The sequence below is a fragment of the Dipteris shenzhenensis genome, chromosome 14 (genome assembly GCF_047967505.1).
Source record: "Dipteris shenzhenensis isolate YYH24624 ecotype China chromosome 14, Dip_SZ_1.0, whole genome shotgun sequence".
Lineage (NCBI taxonomy): Eukaryota > Viridiplantae > Streptophyta > Polypodiopsida > Gleicheniales > Dipteridaceae > Dipteris > Dipteris shenzhenensis.
In genome coordinates this window covers 40,783,468-40,802,464 of record NC_141609.1, presented here as the reverse complement: position 1 = coordinate 40,802,464, position 18,997 = coordinate 40,783,468, and the positions used below count along the sequence as shown (strand labels likewise).

General features: G+C 44.0%; 1 protein-coding gene across 5 annotated transcripts in view; it reads left to right on the top strand.

Annotated features, from left to right (window-relative positions):
- Positions 1-18,997, top strand: part of CYCH;1 (cyclin H;1) — a 92,919-nt gene that overhangs the window by 68,705 nt on the left and 5,217 nt on the right. For 4 of the 5 annotated variants that reach the window (XM_087384778.1, XM_087384777.1, XM_087384779.1 and 1 more), the window contains exons 7-9: positions 13,770-13,890; positions 14,037-14,105; positions 14,337-14,381. In XM_087384778.1, coding sequence (XP_087240904.1) covers positions 13,770-13,890; positions 14,037-14,105; positions 14,337-14,381 — 235 coding nt within the window. The remainder of the gene's footprint in view (positions 1-13,769; positions 13,891-14,036; positions 14,106-14,336; positions 14,382-18,997) is intronic. The other variant, XM_087384780.1, reaches the window with a different exon arrangement.

Sequence of the window (18,997 nt, the reverse complement as noted above, 5' to 3'; positions counted from 1 at the left end):
TTTGGGTCAGAAATTTGCAGATATTTGCTGTCATTTTTGGGACAGCCAGCTTATTGCAGTGATAGCCTTGAGGCTTTTGGGTTTTCAGGTCTTTTACAAGCTATCATAGTCGCTATGGCTGGGAGCAATCAAGATTTATTTGGAGTTCTTCGTGAAGATGATAAGTTGGATGGCACCAACTATCCGATGTGGTCTTATCTCATGAAACATATTCTTGTTGCAAAGCATTTGTGGAATATTGTTTCTGGGGCTGATCTGAGGCCAGCCAATCCTTCAGTGGTTGTTTCTACTGCTGCACCTTCTGCAGGTGGTACTTCTCCTGATTTCTCTTCCTCTAGCACTCCTGCTGCTGCTCTTCCAACTCAAGAACAGTCTAGATGGGATGCAAGAGATGCAAATGCACATTCATGCATTGCTTTATCATGCAAGAGAATCATTATTCCACACATCCGTTCTTGCAGGACAGCAAAGGATGCTTGGGATAAATTGGCTTATCAGATTCGCAATGAAGCTCGTGTTGCATATTTGAGAAGGCAATTACAGGAAGTGAATATGAATGAAGGTGAGTCAATGGATGCATATTTGACAAAGGTCAAGGACCTCATGGAACAGCTTGCCAACATTGATGAGGTGGTGCCAAATTCACAGCTTGTCAGTACTACATTGAATGGACTACGAGATACATATCAAGGGTTTGCTACAACCCTTCGATTAGTGGCCATGGGTAATCCGGACCACTATTCTTTTGATCAGCTAGTCACTTTGCTTTTGCAGGAAGAGCAAAGTAGAGCTAACAGACAAGCCATTATTGCTGATCATGCATTTGCTTCACAGGAGACGGGAAGAGGCAAGGCTGCAATTCCTCTACACATAGCAGCTGTAATTCCTCCCATGCATCTAAAAATACAGCAGATAAAGGAAAGAAGAAAAGATGCAACTATTGTCGCAAGCCTGGACATGACATTTCAGAATGCAGGAAGCGCATTGCTTCGGAGAAAAAGAAAGCAGGATTGACAGTTAATGCCTCACATGCCATTGAATCCCATGAGCCAGCACATACTTCAAATGCACATGCTCTTCAGGATGATTGGGCATGGGCTGTCCATTGCTCATTTGATCCCTCCAAAGCTGATGCACTTTTTATAGCTAATGATGCTCATTCCTGGTACTTTGATAGTGGTGCTTCCAAGCATGTCACATCTTGTAGACAGTTGTTTCATTCTTTAGCTGATGCACCTCGAGGGGGGACTGTTACATGTGCCAATAATGCTTCATATGCTGTAAAAGGAGTTGGAGATGTGCAGCTCACATCCATTTCCAGCCATCCTGTCACTTTGACAAATGTTCTTTTTGTGCCTGGAATTGAAGTCAACTTGATTTCAATTTCAGCAATTGCTACTTCAGGTTTCAGAGTAATTTTTGATGGCTACAGATGCCTAGTATATGATCTTCGTGATGACAATGCCATAGTTCTCACTGGCACTTTGCAAAAAGGGCTTTATCACCTTGATCATCATGCAGCTGCACTTTCTACCGAAGCATTGGCTATTTCAGATTCACAGCTTGCTGAAACTCATCTTTGGCATGAGAGAATGGGCCATCTCAATTATAGAGCTCTTGCAAAGCTACATTCACAGCAGATGGCAAATGATGTACCTCAGACTCACACAGTTTCTAAACATGTGTGTGAGGGTTGTCTTTTGGGTAAGATGCATCGATTTCCTTTTCAAAAGAATTGTCCAAAACTCTCACAAAGGAAATTGCAGCTAGTACACAGTGATGTCTGTGGCCCAATGAGGACAAATGCCATTGGAGGATACAAGTATTTCATGACTCTCATTGATGATTTCACAAGGTATTGCTGGGTATATCCTTTAAAGGCCAAATCTGAAGTTTTCTTATGCTTTCAGAGATGGCTGAATATAGTTGAGAATGAATCAGGATGCAAGCTTGTCACCCTCAACACAGATAGGGGGGGTGAGTATATGTCAAAGGAGTTTGATGCATTTCTTTCCTCACGGGGCATTATTCACTCATGCACTACTCCTTACACTCCTCAGCAGAATCCTGTTTCTGAAAGGAAAAACAGGTCCAGAATGGAGATGGCTAGATGCATGCTTAAGGCCAAGTCTTTGCCCGATAAATTTTGGCTTGATGCAGTAATGTGTGCCAACTATGTGCTGAATAGATCACCTACACGGGCATTAAAGACTATTACACCTTATGAAGCATGGAAAGGCAGGAAGCCTTCACTTTCACACATGAAAGTTTTTGGGTCTCTTGCATATGTTCATGTACCATCTCAGCTGAGACATAAGCTTGATGACAAGGCAATCAAATGCATATTCATTGGTTACAGCCAGGAGAGCAGAGGGTATCGGTTATATCAACCAAATACTGGGAAGATTATTGTCAGTAGAGATGTGATCTTTGCTGAACATTCAGCTTCTCCTCTTGTGGACTGCAAAGCAAAGCCAGATATTGACATGTTTGATGCCTTTGAATCTTGGTTACCTCTATAAAACCGAACTGGAGGGGAATAAAACAACTATGGCTTCACGTCAACGACGGAATTCAAACTGTCCACAGCTCTCCCTCACTCTCTCTCTCTGATCACACATTAGGGCCCAGGACAAATTGTCGGGCTGGACCCCCCCGAAGGTCTTTATTACTTTCAGAAAAACTGTTACAAAAGTTCAGCAGGAAGCTGTCTCGTAAGTCTCTCTCTCTTTTATACGTGAAAAGAAATCCTTCTTTACAAGGGCTTCAAACCCCATTCAAATTGGCAACATGCCACTTGTCTGCAATCTAGACTAACTCTTATTACAAGCCACTTAGGGCCATTCTGGAGTCTTCAAAGCTCTCGGTCACACGAACCGCTTCCTAGGTGCTTGTCAGGCTCCCACTTCGCTTAGGAAAAATAATCCTTGCCAGTACCTGCAACAATTAATTAAAGCGCACCACCATGGTACCCATTAATTGTTAGCGCTTTGCATGCAAATAACACACTGTGGACTAATCCTAGTCACGGTGGGCGTCCCCACTGAACACATGTGCACATCTAAACAAATATATATATATATATATATTAATAAATATATATATATATATATTTTCTCTGGTTGACCGGAGTCAACACTCTTGATTATAATTAAAGAGCTTCGACCCAAGGTCAAGGTGCCTTAATTATAGCCAAGTCTCTCCAACCGAGGTTGGCACATCTTGGTTAACCGGGGTTAACCCCTCTTGGCGCATGCCAAGTCTTGTTGACCGAAGTCAACACTCTCTGACCGTAGTCAGGTTTACTTGACTAGAGTCAAGTATCTTTGACCGTAGTCAATCCTTTGACCATTAAAATAACTCTTTGACCGTAATTAACACATATAAAACTCTTTAATTATGATCAAATAAATGGTCAACTGTACTTTGACTTAGGATATTTACATTGTGGTGACATCCCCTCGGCTTCTATTCAGTTGACCTCAACTGAAAAGCTTCCTTGTAAACATCCAAAAGCTGTGGATGATCGGATAACATGTCTTCGTCCATCCACTTGGCATCTAATGCCGTATAATTCTTGAATTTTACAAGATACCTGTAAAATTCTTTACCCTGAGGGCCTTTACGTACAGTATGGTACACAATTTGCTCTGGCTGAAGGACTTCCTCCAGCTCATCCACTTCTGGTGGATCTTCTGATACTGGTTCTGTAGGCTCTGGTCCCTGAAATTTCTTTAGAAGACTCACATGGAATGCATTGTGAATCCTCCAATGCTCTGGCAATGCTAATCTGTATGCAACTTCATTTATTCTCTCTGTAACCCTGAAAGGGCCATAATATCTGGGAGATAACTTTGCATACACTTTCTGTTTGCCTTTAAACTTGCGGAGCCTAGCTTTTTCAAACCTGAAAAGTATCCAGTCCCCTTCCTTGAGATCTAGCTGTCTCCTATGTTTATCTGCAGCCCTTTTATGTTTGTCTTGAGACCTTTCAATTGCCGTCCGGACTTGGCTGTAAGCTGTCTGGAGGTCTCTTACAAACTGATCAGCAGCAAATATTTCATCTTTAGTCCTCAATATAGGTGGCAAAATCACCTTCCCATATATGACTTCAAAAGGGGCTTTCCCTGTAGAGCTATGTACTGTATTATTGTAAGCAAACTCTACTAAGGGTAGGTACTTTTCCCAGTCTGAACTCTGGTCACCCACGTAGCATTTCAGCATATCCAAAATGGTAGAATTTGCTACTTCACTTTGACCATCTGTCTGGGGATGGAAAGAAGAAGAAAAATTCAGATTCGTCCCCATGTTATCAAATAAAGCTCTCCAGAATAGACTGGTCATTCTGGGATCTCGATCACTAACAATGGACTTAGGCATACCATGATGTTTAAAGATCTGTGCCATGAACAGCTTAGCCATATGATCTGCCTTTATGGTTTTGCGAACCGGAATGAAATGAGCTTGCTTGCTGAATCTATCAATGATAGTCCAAATCCCATCATTCCCTGACTTTGATCTCGGCAAATCAAAAATAAAGTCCATTGTAATATTTTCCCATGGTGCCTGAGGCACGGGAAGAGGCATAAGTAGGCCAGGTGCCTTCTGTCTATCATACTTCATTTTCTGACACGTAAGGCATTCAGTAACAAACTGATGTATATCTTTCCGCATTCCTGGCCAAAAGAAATACCTCTCTAGAGTTGTTGCTGTAATTCCTCTGTGTCCAGCATAGGGAGGTGCATGGCATTCCCCCAAAATCTTTTTTCTCATCTCCTGGGTGATGCATAGGCAATCATCTTTCATTAAATACCCATCTTTCAGGGAATAGTGACTGGTGGATTGCCCTTCTTGCATCTGCTGTAAAATTTCACCAAAATCAGAATCATGAGCATATTGTTCCCTCATGCCTTCCAGGTCCTGATGATAAGCAATAGTTACATTATTGACCTGGGGTCTTCGGGACAAGGCATCTGCCACTCTGTTCCGAATTCCTGGAGTATGGACAATCTGAAAATGATACATTGACAGCATGTTTGCCCATTTCATATGCTTCTCTGAAAGCTTGGTCTGAGTCAAAAAGTACTTCAGACTTTGGTGATCTGTTTTGACAGTAAAATCTGCACCCAAAAGATAATGTTTCCATGTATGGATGGCATGAATTACAGCCAATAACTCTTTCTCATAGATTCCTAAATATCTTTCCGCATCCCGAAGTCGTCTGCTTGCATAGGCTACTACATGACCATTCTGATGCAACGCAGCCCCAACACATTCTCCACAAGCATCGCAATCCACATCAAAAGACTGATACAGATCCGGAACTACCAGAATAGGCTCTGTAGTCAACTTTTCCTTGAGTGTATTGAATGCTTTCTTCTGTGATAATCCCCATGTGAAAGCTGCATTTTTCTTAGTGAGGTCATGTAATGGAGCTGCGATATCAGCAAAGTGTCTGATAAATCTTCTGTAGTAAGAACACAAGCCTAAAAAGCTTTGAACTTCATGCACAGTTTTCAGCTCTGGCCATTCCTGAATGGCATGGATCTTCGCTGGATCCATTTGTATCCCATTCTTGGATATTATATGCCCCAGATAGTGGATTTCTTCCAGGAAGAATTCACTTTTCTTGCTGTTAGCATAGAGCTGATGATTTCTCAGCTCTTGAAACACTATAGCAAGATGTTCTCTGTGGTCTTCCTGTGTCTTAGAAAAAACTAAGATATCATCAAAGAAAGTACCCGTAAAATGCCTGTACTTCCGGAAGATACGATCCATCATTCTATTGAATGTGGCTGGAGCATTTGTCAACCCAAAAGGCATCACTAAGTATTCATACAACCCGAATGTTGTGCGGAATGCTGTCTTATGCACATCCTGAGGCTGTATCCTCACTTGGTGGTAGCCACTCTTCAAGTCTATCCTGCTGAAAACTGAAGCTCCATTTAACTGATCCAGGACATCATCAATACGCGGAATAGGGAATCTATTCTTGATGGTCATTTTGTTCAGTGTGCGATAATCGACGCACATACGGAATGAACCATCTTTCTTCTGTACTAACAGTACAGGGGAACAAAAAGGAGACGAGCTGGGCTGAATCAAGCCTTTGGACAGCAAGTCCTGTACCTGAGCCATAATCTCCTCTCTCTGAGTCGCACTGACTCTATAAGGGGGTCTGTTTGGTGGCTCACTACCAGGCATTAACTCTATCTGATGATCTTCTGGTCTCTCTGGGGGTAGCTCCCCTGGCAAAACATCAGAAAAGCAATCTTTAAAGTTTACCAGAAACTGAAACCTATCTTTGTCTGCATCATTCATTTCAGCATGCATATCATTCTCTTTTTCTTTTACAAAAACCATGTACGCAGAAATTGCAGACTTTATTGCTTTACCGCATGAAACATCAGATACAATGGGGATAGTGTCCCCTTTATTCCTGGCAATTACACGCTGATTTTTCCCCCTATGTACAAATTCCAGCACTCTTTCAGGAAGAGTCAACTTCACTGCCTTGCGGTGAAACCAAGGCATCCCCAAAACTACATCATAATGTTTCAGTGGAGAAATGAAGAAGTCTTCCTGATCCACATAACTCTGAATATGAAGACGGAGCTTCCCTATCAAGGGAGTAACTGGCACAGGATTCCCACAAAACATTTGATCGGCATCCAAAGCCCTGCCTAGCTCTTCCGTCTTTATTCCCAGCCTCAGGGCTAGATCCTCTGATATGAAATTATCAGTAGCCCCTGGATCAAATAAAATCAGCGCTTGCTGGTCTCTAACTTTGCCCCATGATAGCAGCAATTCTCGTTCTTCTGGGTTCAAAGCATGACCCAGTATATCAGGAATACCCCCCGCCATTGGCTTTTGCGGTCCCCGTGGCTTCTCTGCCTCTTTTCCCTTCGATGATGAAGGCTTTTCTGGGCACTGGGCAGCCACATGCCCCTCTTTACCGCACCTGAAGCATTTCCCATCTCTACGGAATTCCGCTATCTGTTCAGGGGTAAATAGAGATTTGCCCTTATAGGTCTTCGAGAACTGAGTACCCCTCGGCTTCTGAGGCTGAAACCCTTTCTTTTCAGCCTTAGGGGACTCTTTCTTTTCTGATTTTTGAAAATCAGTTTTCTTTTTATCAGCACGTCCTGCATGCAAGGATGGCACTGTAGATGGATCTTGTAGCGGCACAAGACTCGCTACTGAGGCTGAATGCATAAGATCTTGAATATTCTTTGCCCCCAAAGCATTCACTACTGCCTGAATTCTTGGAGTGAGACCTGCTCTGTACTTCCTCATCTGGGTACCTTTGGAGATCTTTTTGAACGGTGCAACCTGCAAATAAGCATCCCAAAACTTTTGGTTGTACCCATCCACTGTATCTCCTGCATCCATGTGCAAGCTGTCCCAGTCTTGAAGAACATGGTCTCTAAACTGTTTAGGCATGAACTGCTGGTAGAAGGCTTTCTTGAAGCCCTTCCACTTTCTTGGGGCTGATCCATCTGTGGTCAGTGCACTCCACCATGCACTAGCCGTTGCTGTTAAATGTAGGCTGACCATTCTTAACTTGGAGGATTCTGAAAATTTCTCAGTACCGAATGCAGCATCAAACTGTCTGATAAACTGCAATGCTTTGTCTGTATGACCATACTGTCCATTGTAGGTCATAAACTTAACAGATTTTCCTCCCTCTTTAAATTCCCTGGTCGCTTTGGAAGATTTTCTCTTCCCAGACTTCTCGTGTTTCCTTCTTTTCCTGGATGGTTTATCTGATAAGGAAGAAGAAGACATAGAAGTCGAACTCGAAGTAGACGGTGATGGACTAGGAGATCGGTGATGACGCCTCGATCTCTTTTTACTATGGGACCGTCTCCTATGAGATCTATGAGATCTCTCTCTCTCAGACTGTACACGAGAGTGTGCCTCTGGCATTGGCACGTCATATACTGGATTAGGCATAGCCTCTGCTGGAAACAAATGCTGAGCTCTGGGATCCCTTTTAAGATTTTCCAGTTCTTGTATACGAGTGCGTACCATTTGTTCAAATTCTTGTTGAGATTGTGGCACATTCCTCTGTCTTGGATGCACATCCCTATCTTGAGAATCCCACTGGATAGGTGATTGATCCATATTCTGAGATCTGCAGATTTTTCTCACACTGTGCAAGTAACTAATGCACACTACCTTTGCTTTTCCAACAGAGAAGGTACCTCAACAAGAGGTGTTTTGCATTCACAATCTAGGCCAGTACGGGCTGTCAGTTCAAGGCATGTACCCACACAACTGCCAAAGCATCATCAACTATGTTGCCCTTTTCTGGCTGCTGCAGATGGCCTCAAAAGGCATCTGTTTTTCCCTCTTTTTACTGCTCAAAGGCATGCATACTCCTTTTTCTGCAAATCTCTGTTTTCTCTGCTTTTCTCTGGTTTTCTGCTACTTTTCTGACAGTAAAAGTCTGACAGGCAGGAGAAAATTGATAGCCAAAACTGTCTCTGCAACTGTCTTTTTTTTTTTTTTTTTTTTTTGAAAGAACAGTAACCAGATGGAGTGACTGCTAGTTAGTCTAACCAGACTAACTGGTTCTGGTTACACCAACCAAACTGATCTGGTTAGGCCAGATTAACTGGACCAAAGTTGAACTAACTGGACACTGGTTCAACTAACCAGAGTTAACTGACTGCAGTTGACTTAACCAGGGTTTCACTAACCACAGGTCAACCAACCAGGGTTTAACTGTACCAGGGTTAACTTAACCACTGGTCTGCCAGGCTGGCTGCCACGTCAGCATCTTGCAAGACCTCTGCCACGTGTCCTGCACCACGTGTCCCGCGCCACGTCAGCTCTGAGCTGGATGCCACGTGTACTGCCACGTCATCAGCCTGCACATGCTGCCACGTCAGCACCCACGCGTGTCCTGCGCCACGTCAGCGCCTGCCCAAACCTTGGTCGTGGGCTGATCGTCGTCGGGCGTCGCGGTTTTAGTGTCTCTGGAGAGGCAATGATCTTCCGTCAGCCAGCGAATCAATTAGCCGATACGTAAAGGCGTCGTTGTCCCACCCGAATCATCACACACTTTACTTTTCTGCGCTAACCTTCAGCCCTTGCTTCATCTAACGACGAAATTAAACCAGACTCTTCCTTTCCTCTGTGCTCGCATACATAAGAAAGCCTCGATAGTCATCAACAGAGAACTCCCCTACGCACAGGCTCCACGCTACCAGACGCTCAGAGCGATGTTGGCGGCAAATTCTTAGTCCCTATCAAAAGCATAGCCAACTTCAAGGGAACTCCTAGAGTTTTACGCCTGTTCCCACCTCAACGCGGATACCACAGACAGAAAAGTGTACGCAGTCTACACTTCAGATGCGACACGTTTTCTTGATGACTTGGATCGTCACTGGCTTGCTTTCGTCGCTCGCTTGTGAGCCTTCTAGCTTTAGATCGTCACAGTTTGAGGAAGCTGTGAAACCTTGCTCTGATACCAATAAAACCGAACTGGAGGGGAATAAAACAACTATGGCTTCACGTCAACGACGGAATTCAAACTGTCCACAGCTCTCCCTCACTCTCTCTCTCTGATCACACATTAGGGCCCATGACAAATTGTCGGGTTGGACCCCCCCGAAGGTCTTTATTACTTTCAGAAAAACTGTTACAAAAGTTCAGCAGGAAGCTGTCTCGTAAGTCTCTCTCTCTTTTATACGTGAAAAGAAATCCTTCTTTACAAGGGCTTCAAACCCCATTCAAATTGGCAACATGCCACTTGTCTGCAATCTAGACTAACTCTTATTACAAGCCACTTAGGGCCATTCTGGAGTCTTCAAAGCTCTCGGTCACACGAACCGCTTCCTAGGTGCTTGTCAGGCTCCCACTTCGCTTAGGAAAAATAATCCTTGCCAGTACCTGCAACAATTAATTAAAGCGCACCACCATGGTACCCATTAATTGTTAGCGCTTTGCATGCAAATAACACACTGTGGACTAATCCTAGTCACGGTGGGCGTCCCCACTGAACACATGTGCACATCTAAACAAATATATATATATATATATATATTAATAAATATATATATATATATATTTTCTCTGGTTGACCGGAGTCAACACTCTTGATTATAATTAAAGAGCTTCGACCCAAGGTCAAGGTGCCTTAATTATAGCCAAGTCTCTCCAACCGAGGTTGGCACATCTTGGTTAACCGGGGTTAACCCCTCTTGGCGCATGCCAAGTCTTGTTGACCGAAGTCAACACTCTCTGACCGTAGTCAGGTTTACTTGACTAGAGTCAAGTATCTTTGACCGTAGTCAATCCTTTGACCATTAAAATAACTCTTTGACCGTAATTAACACATATAAAACTCTTTAATTATGATCAAATAAATGGTCAACTGTACTTTGACTTAGGATATTTACATTGTGGTGACATCTACCATCATCAGAAGAGGATTTTGAGCAGCAACATGCGCCTCCTGCAGGCCCTCCACAAAGCAATAATCAGCCTCAACCTCATGTTGATTTGCAGGTTTCTCTTCCGGCACAAAATGATCCCATTACTCATGATGCAGTCATTGAAGAAAGAGCTGTCAATAGACAGCAAAGGCAAGTTCCCAGATGGCTTCTTGATACATTGAGGGACAGCAAACAAGATCAGCCTTTTGCTGCCCGGACAAGATCAGGGAATAGACAGCATGGTCACTTTCTTGAGTTTGCACTCCTTGCTACAGCTTGCAATGAAGAGCCTTTGTGCCATAAAGATGCTTTTGACAGCAAAGAGTGGATGGATGCAATGAAAGCTGAGTTACAATCTATTGCCAAAAATGACACTTGGGAATTAGTGGATCTCCCACCTGGCAAGCATGCCATTGGAACGCGATGGGTCTACAAATTAAAAAGGAAATCTGATGGCAGCATAGATCGATACAAAGCTCGTCTTGTTGCAAAAGGGTATGCCCAACAACAAGGCATTGACTTTGAGGAGACATTTGCTCCCACATCCAGGATTACTACCATTCGATGTGTCATTGCCATTGCAGCCCATCATCATTGGCAAGTGCACCAACTTGACATCAAGACTGCCTTTCTTCATGGGGATCTGCAGGAAGAAGTCTATGTCACACAACCTCCTGGTTTTGAGGTTGTTAATTCTGAAAATAAGGTATGCCGGCTTAGAAAAGCCCTTTATGGTTTGAAGCAGGCACCCAGGGCATGGTATGCCAAAATTCATGCACACTTACTATCCCTTGGTTTTCAGAATAGTCCCACAGAACCCACTCTTTATTTCCGTGGGAGTGGATTTGATTTTTTAGTGCTGATTTTATATGTGGATGATATACTTATCACGGGCCCAGATACTCAGCAAATTGCAGCTTTCAAGGCTGATTTGCAGCAGATTTTTGACATGTCAGACATGGGACAGCTCCATTATTATTTGGGCATTCAGTTTGCTCATGTTGAGGGGGGTATCATGATGTCTCAGTCCAAGTATATTGGACAGCTCCTTGATCGTTTTCAGTTTGAGGATTGCAAGCCAATCTCTACTCCAGTGGACCCTGGCTTCAAATTCTCAGCTCATGATGGGAGCCCACCATGTGATATCACTCTTTATCAGCAGGCTGTTGGATGCCTTATTTATTTATGTCACACCAGACCTGACTTGCAGTATGCAGTATCTTAGCTCAGCAGATTCATGCACATGCCCAGTTCACAGCATTGGCAGGCAGTGAAGAGAGTCTTCAGATATCTCAGAGGCACTCAGGATTTAGCCCTCTTCTATGGTGATCAGGGTTCACTTACCATGCATGCATACACGGATAGTGACTGGGCAAGATGTTCCGACACTAGAGTGTCATATACTGGCAATTGTTTTTTGCTTGGCAATTCATGTATTTCTTGGCTCAGCAAGAAGCAACCGACAGTTGCCACGTCTAGTTGTGAGGCTGAGTACAGGGCAGCCTTCACCGCTACAGTAGAGTGTGTTTGGCTTCGACAGTTACTTACAGATCTTGGTATTTGCCAGACATGCTCCACTATTGTCTACACTGACAGCCAGAGTGCTTTGGCCATTGCGCGTAACCCAGTGTTTCATGCGCGTACCAAGCATATTGAAGTTCACTATCATTGTGTTCGGGAGCGGTTGTCGGCAGGCGACATAGAGTTGTCCTATCTTCCCACAGAGGACAACATCGCAGATATGTTTACAAAGGCACTTCCTCGTCCCAAGTTCGAAGTCTTCCGACAGGCTTTACACTTGGTTCCCTTTGTTACATGATCTGACATTCCTTGTACATTCATAGGTGGCTATATCCTTTTGGATGAACATGTGCCACCATGACTAGAAGCTACTAGGTATTCTGAGACGTTTCCAGAGTACTTCAGCCCATCCCATGGAGGGGGGTTTGTAGGCCATCTTTTGGTGGTTCTAGTGATGCCCTATAGGCCATGGTATGTGCCTTGTAGGCATAAGTGTAGGCACTTATTGTGTTAGTGCCTTCTATGCCACATAGGACACTTAGTCCTATGTGACACCTAGGACACTTAGTCCTAGGCCTAGATACAAGTACTTTGTACTTGTGTTTAGGAACCTTATCCATCTATCTAAGTTGACGTGACTTCTTCTTCGACTCGTCTTGTACTGCACACACTCTCTCTCTCTCTTCGTTTAGCATCTACACACCTTGCCCAAATTCATTCATACTTGTGAGGGAAAGCATTTATGTGGTGGCATGATCTGGATTCTAAACCTGCTGCATGGGCAGATTTTAGGGTTCTGTTTTGTGATGCTTTTGCATCTGTTAATTATTTTGACAATTATAACAAGCTTCAATCTTTGGATGAAAAACAAGGGTCTAGAGTTTATGTTCAAGTGTTCAAAGATCTAGAAGCCAAAGTGGGGGCTATCGATCTGGCTCATCAATGCCAACCTTCAAAGTCTTACCCTTATTAAAGAAACCAAGATTTTCCCAAAATTATTCATAACGATCCAAATTCATCATATGAAAGACAGGATCTCCTTATAATCTTGAATTTTCAATTCCAATTCAGGAACCATACAATCCCAGACATTTTTATCATGGCCCTTCGCAAAATTAACCAGGTACCTATGATCACTATTTGTGGTTGGCACCTTCAGTTTCTGCACTGGGCGATTGACCCTGGATCAAACAAAACATTCACAGGATGTCGTCTAACAAACCCTTTATGCTTAAGTAAATCTTGAGGACAAACTTGGGGAGAGCACAAATCGTTCATTGAACACTTACAAAGGCGATGGGAACACGAAGCACATAAAAAAGCAGTGGAGTGAAAATGTAACAGCATCAATTTCAGCAGCAATAATGCAGCTGTGGAACCACACAGGGAGAGATGAACGTACGAGTTGGCCTTGAGAAAAGGACAAAAAATGGGAATGAAGAGGATGTCAAGGCGAAGAGGGGAGTAAGCCACCCAATGGCTGCAGGCCGGGGGGCGGGGGAGGGGGGGGGTGCTGCAGCTGGAGGGGAAGCAATTTCTTTGCCTTGGGTCTCCTGAAGATTTGTTTTTTGGTAAGCAGTGTGGCCACTTTCCAGACATTCTATTCAATAATGGATCGACAAAAGTCAGTGATGGGAAAAGGAAAATCGGTCCTTCTGCATCAAAGCGGTTGACTTTTTTATAGTTGTTTTTGTTGCGCAGTAATCCTTACCTCTTTCAAGTGAAAATGTTAGTGTAAAGTGCCTTTATAGTCTTTTTGGAGCTGATGTCTGCATATCTTTTGGTATGTGCATGGACTGCCAGGCTTACATGCATTTACATATCGTGTAAAGTCGAGGAATTTCATGTGTCAGCTGAGGAGTTAGGGAAGGGCATACAACAAGATCCTCAAGCTGTACTAAAAAATGAGCTGTGTTTGTTACAGGTTGGTATGATGCAGGTTTGAAAATTCTCTTTTTGAATGCTTTAGATTTAAACTTGGGATTGAGAGACAAATATGAAAGATACATGTGATACAATCGCACAATTTTCCTGTGGTATTTTGTTAGATTTCTTCATTGTGCTTTACAGGGTTTGAACTTTGACTTAATTGTTTATGCTCCCTATCGTTCGCTGGACGGGTTCATCTTTGACATGGAGGTAAATAAATTGTGGCATGTTGGCATTCTTTTCCCATGTCATTTGACATGTAGTTGTAGCTCTAAGGCTCATCCTTGGCCTTAATGGAATAGTTTAATAATGCTTAGTAAATATTCTCTATGCTAAATATATTATGGATTATAATTTATGTAGATGAGGAAACAGAAAGAATATCTGGGCCAACCTCTGTGACTCACGAAGTCTTATTCTCTTGTGTTTCTTTGTTCCCAGATTTTTTTCCAAGCAAAAGATGAGACCTCTTCACAGCAGTTAAAGGTTGGTAGTGATTTGATACCTGTTTGCTTTTCTTGTCTGCCCATATGGTATATAATTTGTATTTCATGCAAGAAAGTCTCCAAGAGGAGTTCTATTCCCCTTCCAAATGACCTTGAAGCTGGAGACTTCTGTCACCTAGGAATCCCTAGTATCGAGTCTCCAAGTTACAATTCCTTTTTTGTTTAGTTCAGTTTGTTCTGCTAGAGATTACATACTGCAGGCATTAATGAAGAAAAGTAGGTCTAGTCTTTTAATACCAGCTTCCTGGCTATTATAGTATGCTACTGTGTGCATTATCCAGACTAGTGTTTGGTTTGAGGAATTGTATTTGGCAAAAGAGAGAGAAACCACAAACAGGGCAACTCGATCAAAAGCGTTGTCATCATTGTTGGGCAAGGGATAATTGCTAATGCACATAATCATTTCCAAGGTCACTTCTATCTTCTCAAATCCACTTTCCCCGATTTTGGAGATCAATCGCAAATTAGTATGGATGTATACTAATTGTTATGTATTCTTTGGAAGAAGCCTATTCCTTCTTTTGGTATGTATAAGAGAGAATGTGCTCCAGTTCCTCTCACAAGGAGAAGCACATGTCCCTTGCGAGAGCACTTGAATAGCCAACTGCTGCAAATTTGGAGTGTGAGCCCCAAATGTTTGGTGCATCCTCTTATCATCCTTCGCAATTGCCCGAGCAAATGTGCCTGACATGGACTTGTAAACATCAAACTCATCAAATAAGATGGCTTGCCTCTGAACATCATACTTCATGTACTGCTCAATGACATCCATCCACCCATCATGCACCTCCTTATCACCATCTAGATTTCTCTCTCCAAATAGGATGGAGAACAAAAGCTGCTGCATGTTAAGGAGAGTGCATCATATCCCACCTATTAACACACAAGGCTCTGACATCAGCCAACTTGGAGGAGTCTATGGCATCTATAGTCTGTATCTTCTCCACCATTCGATCAGTGAGCTCATATACAAGTCCCATGGTAGCCCCTTCCCTATCAGCCAAACGGAGGATCTTCAGAATAGGTGCGCATATCTTCACTATGACTCTTGCTTCCTACCAGAACGAGGCACCCAATACATTGGAAGACACCTGTTGTGCTTTCACAGTGCGTGATACTTTCTTCCTGCAGTACTCATCACTCACAACCATACGACGCAATCCATTGTAGACTCTCTCATCCAACAAGTTTGCTAACACGATAAACATGTAAGCAAACCGAGTCTGTGCAGGTTTCACTAATTCCTTCTTGCTGAAAGTTCTGTATAATGCTAACACAGTGTGCTTCCGAGTAACAAACGTGACAATCATGTTGGCATGTGTTAACATTGGCTTCACCCAAGCAAGCTGCCCAATGTCCTCAAACAAGAGGTCAAGGCAATGACATGTGCATCTGGTATAGAAAATATGAGGCTACTCCTCCTCTACCAAATCTCCCGCTCGCACGCAGTTAGATGCATTATCCATGCACACCTGCACCACATTATGTGGCCTAACATCAAGAATGGCATCTTTTAATATCCCAAAAATGTATTGCCCTGATTTATACCGCCCACTAGTATCCACAGACTTCAAGAAGACAGATCCAAAAATGCATGAGACCATAATATTAATGATAGGCCCACGCCGAGTGTCAGACCAGCCATCACACACTATGCTGCATCCAACTTTTTCCATTTCTCGCGAAATTGCAGCAACTCTTGATCTATGCATACCACCTCATTTTTCAGCTCCGAAGTGCGCAAGGATTTGTAGGATGGAGGCTTAAAGCTAGGCCCAACTTGGCCAATTGCACGGACCATTTCCAAAAAATATGGACTCCTCACCTTCCAATGAGGAATATCCTCTGCAAAGAAAAAGTGCCGAAGAGCAATGTGGGCATCCTTCCGTGCCTGGGACTCCCATACCTTGGCCAAGGCTCCCTGGGTCACCTTTTGTTTCTTATTTTTTGGTTCATGTGTAGATGCACTTGCACTTGCAACACCACTCTCCCAGGCATCTCCCAAATCAGCCACATCTGCATCAAGCTCTTCTGTAAATTTATTTATTTTTGCCTTTCACATTTTCAGGGGGGGAGGAGCAAGGGTCAACAACCCCAAGGCCTGTCAGCCAAAGAAAGTGTGCTCTTATGCGGGTAGGTCCTCCATTCCATTTGTGAGGGCAGTACTTGCATTTACAAGTGAACTGCCCCTTTCCCAAAGGCTTCAGTGTCTCCACAAATTCCCATACTTCTCCTTTCTTTCTTCCCATCTGCGAGAGAGAGAGAGAGAGAGAGAGAGAGAGAGAAAGAGAGAGAGAGAGAGAGAGAGAGAGAGAGAGAGAGAGATGAGAATCTGAATTTCAGAATGAGCATTGAGAAGAAACTTCAAGACCCCAAATTCAACAGATAACATGGAACTTGGAAGAGATAAGACGGAGTCAGTGGTCACCTCGGTCCTCCTTAAATCGAAGATTCGAATCCTGAAGGCTAAGAGTCACGAGAGATCAGAGAATCTTCTCTCGCTGAAGGCCAGAACCCAGGTAGCTGAAGCCTGAGTCTCGAGAGATCAAGGTGGAGTCTGGAGTCTGGACAGTGGAAGGCTGCAGCCTGCATTGGATCTTGGGTCACGGGTGCTTGGAGGGCTGGCTGTATGGCAGCCTGCAGGACTTGGTACACTGGCTGTACGGCTGGCAGCTTGGCTGTAGCCTGTACGGAGATTGTACGGGCTGGGCTCAAGGGCCAAGGCTGTACGGAAATGGTATGGGCCGTACGGCTGGGCTCAACTTTCAAGGGCCAAGGGTCAAGGGTGGAGGCTGGAGCGTGGAGAATGGTGCATGCTGCTGCAAATTAGAGACGAATGGCCGTACGGGTGGACTGTGGTAAGTATATTTTTTTGTCCCAAAAAAAAAAGAGAGCGTATGGAATAGAAGTACGGAATCCGTACGGTACGGACGACCGTACGCGTACGGTTCCAACTATGGGTGTAGGATGTGGGGCGTGGCATATGTGATAGGTTAGGGGCTGGTTGATTTGGGATATCATAGAGCGTGCGTGTATAATCAGACCACGCCTGATTGTTAGTGAGTGGTGGGGGGGACGGTCCCTCTAGAAATCTCCGCCAGAAGTCCTTAGAGTTGTTACTGAACAGAATGTTCAGTAGCTCCTCCTTGTTCCGATGCACGAAGTCAAGTTTCTTCTTGCGTACCAGACGACGGTACTCGCATAGGTCTCTGGCTCGCCTGGAAGGCTTTTTTTTGTATCGAATCTGAGTTGATGGCGTAAAGCCTTACACTCATCATCGTACCAGCTATCACAGGGTACGGTCCCAGGTGGTGGTGGGCGGGTGGAGCGGGTGGTGTGAGGGAAGGCGTGAAGAGCAGCCTCGTGTAGAGAGTGAGTGACTAGGGCAACACGATCCTCTAATAGGGGTATAAAGTCAATGTATGCGAGAAGTATGTACAGATGGCTAGAGTAAGTAGGTGAGTGATCGCGATCAAAGCGTATATCATGGTAGGTGGAGTAAGAACTCAATGGGGTAGAAAGTGCTGTGTGGCGGGGGGTAGAAATGCTAAAGAAAAGTAGGTATGATCAGTCCCTGGAGGGAGAGGTGCTACAGTAAAGTCAGTGATGCGAGATGTGAAGGCAGGGGATCCCATGTAGTCCACAACACTGAAGCCTCCCCCATGTGGAAAGCAAGTGAAGCCATCTGATGCGGGCCATCTGTCAAGACCATTATAGATAATAAGATCATGCATCTTGCCGAGGTCTAATAGGGCCTGCCCAGAAGATGTGAGCGGTCCTCGTCTGTCAGCTGAAACTCGTAGCATACCTGCCTCCTCAAGGTCAATGTCTGGCAGTAGAGTGGAATCATCCCTGAAGTCGAGAAGTGGTGCTTGACAAGCCCCTGTCCTCGCGTTGAAGTCCCTAACTAGGAGGACTTTCCCGCGGCTGGAGAAGTCAACAATGGACTAATAAAGAGCAACGAATGGGGATGTCTCATCCTTCCCTTGAGTATCTCTGGTAAAGTCAATGTATGCAAGAAGTATGTACAAACGGCCAGAGTAAGTAGGTGAGTGATCGCGATCACTGGAACATCTCATATATGGTTAAAATTCATACTTTATATTAACTAGTATTTAAGAGTGATGAGGAAATATTTGATATCATGGTAGGTGGAGTCAGAACTCAACGGGGTAGAAAGTGCTATGTGGTGAGGGGTAGAAATGCTAAAGAAAAGATAGGTATGATCAGCCCTTGGAGGAAGAGGTGCTACAGTAAAGTTAGTGATGTAGTCCACAACACTGAAGCCTCCCCCATGTAGAAAGCAAGTGAAGCCACCTGATGTGGGCCATCTGTCAAGACCATTTTAGACAATGAGATCATGCATCCTACCGAGGTCTAAAACGACCTACCCATAAGATGTGAGCGGTCCTCGTCTATCAGTCGAAACACGTAGCATACCTGCCTCCTCAAGGTCAATGTCTGGCAGTATAGTGGAATCATCCCTGAAGTCGAGGAGTGGTGCCTGACGAGTGCATGTCCTCGTGTTAAAGTCCCCAACTAGGAGGACTTCACCGCGGCTAGAGAAGTCAACAATGGACTGATAAAGAGCAGCGA